Source organism: Mus pahari, chromosome 14 (assembly GCF_900095145.1).
Source record: "Mus pahari chromosome 14, PAHARI_EIJ_v1.1, whole genome shotgun sequence".
In the NCBI taxonomy this organism is placed as follows: Eukaryota; Metazoa; Chordata; class Mammalia; order Rodentia; family Muridae; genus Mus; species Mus pahari.
In genome coordinates, this window is record NC_034603.1 from 72,134,157 (window position 1) to 72,142,207 (window position 8,051).

The window sequence follows — 8,051 nt, forward strand, 5'->3', positions numbered from 1 at the left end:
CTCCTCCTCTTCCTCCTCTTCCTCCTCCACCCCCTCTCCACCTCCCCTCCCTTTCCCACCTCTTCCTCCTCCTCTTCCTCCTCCTCTTTTTTCTCTCCTTCTTCATAGAATGATCTACAACAAGGGTATTCATGTTTAGAGATGTTTGGTTATGTTTCTGAAAATATTACCTTTGAACAGGAGCTTTTCCTTAAAGATCTACTTTTTTGCTGTTAAAAGAATACTTCCAAGAAATAAGCCTAAGTTTTGTGGGGAGCAGCCTTGTTAAAATCTTTCTGCTCACAGATGCCTTGTTCATCTCAGTGAGGAATGGCTTGAGAATTCGAACTCAGTAGAAATACTTCGCCACTTTGAGCCAAACAAATTTTCAGCCTTTTTTGGTACTTTCATTCCATTTCAGGCCCAGTAGGAACCCGGCCTGCAGCCTTATACAGGTTTTGGCGAGAAACAGTGGCTGGCAACAAATTCAAATGGACTTTGTACAGAAAGTGTCTTAAAAATGTAATTTTAAAAAATGTTTAGTTTGCCATTAGTTTTTGAAGGTTCTGATATCTAAAAATCCAATTTTTTCACTGCTCTCTCTTTCTCTTTCTCCTCTCTCTTTTTCATTCCAGATGACAACATGTTGAGTGTTAAAGACTGCATGGAAGCTTTGAAGGACACTTCGAAGTTTTCTAACTTCACTGGTAAGAGCTTTCTGGTAAAAGTGTTTCAAGGCCACTCAGCATCAGTCAGAAGTCAATGGGTCAAGCATCGCCCTTAATCCTTAGTTTTCACAGTATTTGTTATGGTTGATCCCCTCATGCTGGAATTTCATTCAAATGTGTGTGAAGAGAGAGAACTTGCCTGATAGTGGCGCTTAGAGGTGGGGTCTTGGGAACTGATTAAGATTCAGTAGGGTCATTGGGAGGGGGGGGTCCTGGTGGTTCACACAGATTTACTGCTTGAGACCCATCTCCTCAGCCCCTGTTGTTTGCTAGATATTTCCAGCTGTGCCTTGATTTCCCCTTGATCTGATGGTTGCTGGGGAGGTAATCTCAAACTTCTCAGTGTTGTGGTTTCGCTGCTATCCCATGCTTATTCCTTCTGTTTTAGTTAATTGGAGTTAGAGAATGAGGTCTTTAGTAGAGGGCTGTCCATTAAAAGCTAAGTTTTAAAAACTTGTACATAGTGGTTTAAAAAAAAATCAAAATCAAATTACTTGCAGGAATAGGGTAATGAGTAGAGGGGAAAAATCTATGAAGCATAGTTATTGTTATTTAAGATTTAAATTATATATTATCTCTTTCAATAAATTACAAGGGAAGCCTTAATGGATGTATATTTTAGATGTAGGAACTCTTTCTCTCTCTGTTTTAATGCCTGTTTCTCTCTCTCCCCATCTCTCTCTTTCTGTCTTTCTCTTAATTATAGGGGATTATTGGCTGTAGGCTTCCTAGTCCAAATGTTTCTGAAGCATAAGGTGATTAGAATGGTCTGTGTGATAGGTGAAGTTAGCTTGCTGAAGCAAGGGACATACATAGGGAGGGAGGGCAGAAAGAGAAGATCTTGGGTTCAGAGGATGCTTGGGGGGCTGAAGGGAACTTTTAAATGGAAAAAGCAATATACTTTGATATATATTCCATCTAAATCCTAGGCTTTACAAGGTAGTTTAAAAACATAATCGAGGATTATAAGTGTATGCCTGTTCTGGGCTACGTAGTGAGACTCTGAACCCAACCCAACCAAAATAAAAATGGAATGTGGGTTTAGCTATCATGATCAAAAGATGTAGATAGAAGATGACTGTCGTGAAGAAAACTATTGGAGTAGAGAAGGATTGCTGTGGCCATGTATGGTTAGTGAGAGCCATCCTGGGAAATATAGATCTAAAAGAGGTTATTGATTACCTTCCTGTGCTTAAAAAAAAAGAAAAAAAACTTAGATCTACAAACTGAATGGTATATTGAAGCATGCTGTATGTATATTGTATGTGTATGTCACTGGCACATTTTCTGTATTTCTAGCATTGAAAAAGGCCATTGAAATGTTGGACTCTGTCAAAGGAAGTTATTGGCCTGATAAAGAGAGATATCTGGAGGGGCTGGAAGATCTAGAGGGTGAGTGAGTTGATTAAACTGACAGCCAGCAGCTTATAATTAACATTTGCTTTACATATTTAAAATTAAGGGAACTTATCTAGGGGCTTTTGGTTCTAATGGTTAACATTACTGCTTTTCTACTTTTCCCTAAAGATTATTTTTAATTATGTGTGTGTGCCTGTCTCTGTGTATGGGTATGTGCACGTGAATGCACGTGCCGGAGGAGACCAGTGGCTTTGGATCTGCTTCTACCTGGAGACATAGGCAGTTGTGAGCTTCCCAGGAGAATAGACCTGAGATCCTCTGTGAGATCATCTGAGCCATCTCTTTAGCCCCATTTCTAAATGCTTATTCAAGAATTTCAACCTATTTTACCAGCTACCAATTAATTCTTAATAATTCCGAAATAATAGCATGAACACATTGGAACACTGGTATAGATTAGATTTTGGACTATATATTGACAGAGATTAAATTTTTTAAAGGATATATTTATTTTACATATATGAGTGTTACGTATGCATGTATGCGTGTGCATCATGTGCTCGGCTGGTACCTGAAGAGACCACAAGAGGGTATTGATCTCCTGGAAGTGGTGTTACATATGGTTAAGAGATACTTGGTGTGTTCCGGGAATTGAACTTGGGTTCTCTGCAAGAGCATCCAGTGCTCTTCCCACTGAGACATCTCCCCAGACCCTAAAGAGATTTCATTACTGAAATTAAATGCCTATGTGAGCCCATGAACTAGACTGCAAACTGGATCTTAGAATATTTCTATATGTTGTTGTGTGGCTTCAAACTCGTGTTTATTTCTATGTAGCTGTCATTATACATTAATACATTTGTGTGCGTGTGTGTGTTGGATGATGTTCATGCTGCGGTAGTGAGTACAGTGGTCACTCCCCTCTTCTCTTCTCCCTTTCTCTCTCCCCCCTCCTGCTCTTTCTCCTTCCCTTCTTTGTAAAAGGGAATTAGGTAAAGTATTGTTGAATAAGTATTGTCTGTTTTTGTCAACAATCCTGCTGTTTGTCTATTTACGAAAAGTTTACCTGATCATCTACATGGCACTTAACTGTATTTTAAATGATATTTACTGACTTTGAATGGAAAATTTTGGCAAAAAGTATAGTTAAAATTGCACCAAGGAATGGCCATGAGTGATGTTGCTTAGTGGGTAGAAATGTCTGACTGCCACAGGCTTGTGCCTCTCCCAACTCCACCCCCCAGTTTTCTGAGGGAATGTTTGGCAGGTCTACAACAGTTTTATTGCTAGTACCAATGAGGAAGGACTACATCTAAAGTGTGGAGGCAAGAGCCATGGGCTAAGCATCCTTGTCCTGCAGTGCATATGGCAACACCACTGCAATCAAATAGCCATCTAGACCAAAATGTGAATAGTGCTGAGGTCCAGAAATTTTAAGAGTTAGCTACAAAATTGTCCAACCCTACATTTTGGAAGTATCTTTTTTTTTTTTTTTTGGTAAGGTTAATTCTTTATACCCAGACAAAAAAATTTAAGGTAGAAGTATGATCCTCTGTGTTTTAACTGCCTTTTTTTTCAAGTGATACCCTGCTAACTGTGAGTTATTCTATAATGTTCCTAACTGCAGTCAGACTCATTTACACAAGTAGAGAGGGGTTGGGGGGATGGCTCAATAGTTTGAGCACTGACTGTTCTTCTTAGGGACCTGGGTTCAATTCCCAGCATCCACATGGCAGCTCACAAATGTCTGTAATTCCAGTTCCGGGGTATCTGAGGTGCTCTTCTGTCCACAGGGACACGTGTGGTCACAGATATACACAGACAAACATCTATCCATATAAAATAATAAAAATTTAAAAAACAGAATGACTTCTTTTCTATCATCTTTCCTCAGTTTACATCTCTGTAGGAAAGATGTGGATAAATGAGCTAACTGCAAATGGCACATAAGAAAAGCTCCAGGCTTAGCGGCTAGGTAGACAAGAGAGGGAGAGAAAAGGAGAGGGTGGGTGTCATAGGGTTTCACTGCTGTGAACAGACACCATGACCACTTCACTACTGTGAACAGACACCATGACCAAAGCTATTCTTATAAGGACAACATTTAAATTGGGGCTGGCTTACAGGTTCAGAGTTTCAGTCTATTATCATCAAGGCAGGAACATGGCAGCATTCAGGCAGGCATGGTGCAGGAGGAGCTGAGAGTTCTACATCTTCATCTGAAGGCTGCTAGCAGAATACTGACTTCCAGGAAGCTAGGATGAGGGTCTTTAAGTCCACACCCACAGTGACACACGTACTCCAACCTTCTAATATGCCACTCCCTTGGTGGCACATATACAAACCATCACAGTGAGAAAGAGGAATGGAAGGAGGGGATGAGAGGGACTAATTTCAGAGTAGTAAGCACACAGTTTATTGAACAGCCGCTAGGAAAGCAGAGGGACCTTTTATGTTAGGAACTGCCACGTTTAAGGAGCACAGGGGAAGCTGGGAAACGAGCATGGAGACTGGGAACACGATTGTCTGAGAAGGGGATAGCCATCCTTGTCCAATGTTACCAGGAGAAGCGCTTACATTATCCCTTGTTTCCTGTCAAAGCAGGTAAGGTCAAACTCTGCTCTTCATTTCACTGTTTCACTGTGCATTTTCAGGTTTAAAAAAAGAACTGTTATCTTCAAACCTGATATTACCAACAGTAAGTGGTGAGTATGAACTTTGTTTATACAAATATGTAGAATGTGTATGTATGTATGTGTGTATGTATGTATGTATTTATATATTTCATACTACAAGAGAATTTTTTAGGTGGCTGTTGTCAAATGCTGATGTATTCCTAATATTTCTTGCCCAAATCTAGAATCTGATTGTGTGCGAAATGAGTCCATTTTTCTTTATAACCAAATAGAATTCCACAATATATAAGCACCTAACATTCCTTATCCATGGACATCTAGGCTGGCTCCATTTCTTAGCTGTTGTGAATATGGTAGCAACAAACACAAGGAGCCAGCATCTCTGTGGTAGGGCTTAGAGGTCTTTGGGCATCCGTGTTAGAAGAGGTATAGCAGGGTCACAGAGCTGTTATGTCTTCAGTTTTCTGAGGAACTTCCAGATCATTTCCCACAGTGTTCATGATGTAATCCTGTAGTGTTACTGTGTGCCACTTACCTTTCAAACTGTATTCCTTTACTTGTATTGGTTCACCTGTCCCACCACAAATTCCGTGCTTCCTCCCTACTCCTAAATATTTATATACTTTGTTTCTCTCTTTGATGAGAGAGATCGGGTTTTCAATATCGTTTCTCAGTAGCTGTAGAATGACTGTCGGTGGAAATGATGTGGATGGCATTTTTCCCCAAATGACTTTCAGGAAGACTTGAACTACTTTGTGTAATTTCAGAGTATGAAATGCACAGAACTTCATTTTGAGGTTAAAAGAGAAATGATATAGATAAAAAAAAAATAAAAACACTGATGCTTTAAATACATCTTATACTTTAAATTCTGTCAGATCAATAGAACTGTCATTTTGGCTATAGAGGTTGTAGACCAAAAATACCTAGTTAAGGGAGGACACTAATGACTAGTAAACTTGCAAGACAGTTCTATGAAATGGAGTTCAGGTTGCTGCCTGACTCTCCTTAATAAATGACTCTAAGCTATTAGGGGAAGCAAACCTTCCCTCTCTAAGTTCTTTGGCCAGTGTTTATCACAGCAGTGAAAAACAAATGAGAATATCTGTTACCATCTGTTTGCCATGAACTTTAAAAAAATAACTTTAATATTGTTTGAAATAAGGAAGTCATTATTGCTAACAGAAAATGTTTTACTTCTGCCAGAGTTTTGGTTCAGATAAGCTTTTGACACATGGGTTTGCCTGAAGTAGGCTCTGAACAAATGATTTACATGTATTTTTTGTTTTTGAGACAGGTTCTTTATTATGTGTCTCTGGCTCTCCATGGACTCTCTGGCTAGCCCAGGCTAGCCTCAGACTCATGGAGATCCACCTGCCTCTGATTTCTGAGTTCTGGGATTAATGATGTGCACCACCACACCCATCCCTTTATGTATTGTGTAACAGCATATTGCACATATTCATTTTTTTTTAGAGATCAAAGAAGTTGCTGGCATCTTGTCACAGGTTGAAGATGGCAAGATCACTATACCTGACTTGGAGCGTGCCTTGAAATATTTGAATCTTAACATAACTGAAGAGGACTTTAAAGAAGTTCTTAAACATTGCGATATCAGTGGTGAGATATTAAGTTTTTAAAATTTTTCTTAAGAGTGTCTCTATTTTATTCCTAGTCCTGGGAAATATGATATTTATAAATAAAATTATATAGAAATACAATATACATGCCTATTATTAATACATAATATATAGACAAATATTTATATATGTAAAACCACTATATATTAATATATAATAAATGTAATGATTATCTATATGGTTAAAATTGGAAGCTTAGGTGGCTTTCAGTGAGAGCCAATCCTACTAATTTACATATTTATTGACATATTTATTACAATCTATATCTAACTGCTCATACTCATCTGGTTAGGATATATACTTATTACTATTCATTACTTATAAGCCTGGATGGGAAAATACCACACATTGTAGAAAACGTCTTGATATAGAATCTTTCTTTAGAGGGGAACCATCATCATCTGCCATTTTACAGTGCTTGCCACATTTTGATTTTTTTAATCAAACAAACTAAAATGCATTTTAAGGGTGCAATGATTTTTTTGGGAGGTGCCTGTCTCATGTGCTTTGGTTTTTGATTTTTTTAATCAAATACACTAAAGTGCACTTTAAGGGTGCAATTATTATTTTTTTTTGGGAGGTGCCTGTCTCATGTGCTTTGGTTATTGATTTGATTAGCTCCTCTAGATTATTTTTTATCTGTGTCAGTTTTTATCTGATTTGGTCATTTAGGCCTCCTTATTTATACTGTCAGTGAACATGCCTTCCAAGGTTATGTCTTAAGACTTGTTTTAATTTGTGTCTATGTGCGTGTGTGTGTCTGTGAGCGTGTAGACCATATATGCAGGTGTCTGATGCTGGAAGAGGGTGTTAGATCTACGAGAGCTGGAGTTAAGAAGGCTGGGAGCTTTTGGGCATGTGTGCTGGGCACTAAAGTTGGACCTTTGATTTTGCCATATACAAGTGATTTAAATCTAGACTCCAAACCAACATAAGATTCAGATTGGCCTTTCCTATTCCTAGAGAATTTCTCTCCCCACTTTATGCATTATTGGGTGTTTTAGGCATCTTTCATACTAAGTAAGTGTGCATATACTTTCATTTTTTAATTTTTAATTTTTATTTTTACTTATGTGAATGTATATGTCTCTATGTGTGCTACATGTATGCAGGTACCTGGTAGCCAACGAGAGGGCACAGGATCCTTTGGAGCTGGAGTCAGTGTGGTTTTAAACTACTGGATGTGGGTGCTTGGAACTGAAGTTGGGCCCTTTGGAGGAACAGGAAGCATCCTTAACTTCTGAGGCTCTCTCTCCAACTCCAACTTTCAACTCGCTGAAAGAAATCTTTATGCATCCCAGTTTTCTCGATATACACTCTAACTCCCATGTTAGCATAGGCTCAGGCCTTTTTTTTTTTTTTTATGTAGCCAAAACATTTTACTACCAAATCTAATGCTGTCAATAACAATTTTGCCATCATTTGGAATGTTTCTTTCATGTTTATAACTTGACTTTCCTGATTTTAATAGCTCTAACTATATTTAATTTATAAATATGCTTTAACGCTATATTTGAAAAAGAGTCACAGGCATATAGAACTTATGTCTAGCTTACACTTATATCTTTTTAGACAACATTAAGATGACAAATAATACAATGCTAATAACAGATGAAACATTGAAACTACAGTCATATTTGACAATTCTGCCATTGCCCAGGAATCACTGTACAATTTTATCCCCTAAGGAGCCACCATTGTGTATCACA

General features: G+C 38.3%; 1 protein-coding gene across 1 annotated transcript in view; it reads left to right on the forward strand.

The window, feature by feature from the left end:
* Positions 1-8,051, forward strand: part of Efcab13 (EF-hand calcium binding domain 13) — a 136,909-nt gene that overhangs the window by 39,692 nt on the left and 89,166 nt on the right. The window contains exons 15-17 of the mRNA XM_029546146.1: positions 615-686; positions 4,721-4,771; positions 6,179-6,322. Of these exons, the coding sequence (XP_029402006.1) occupies positions 615-686; positions 4,721-4,771; positions 6,179-6,322 (267 nt within the window). The remainder of the gene's footprint in view (positions 1-614; positions 687-4,720; positions 4,772-6,178; positions 6,323-8,051) is intronic.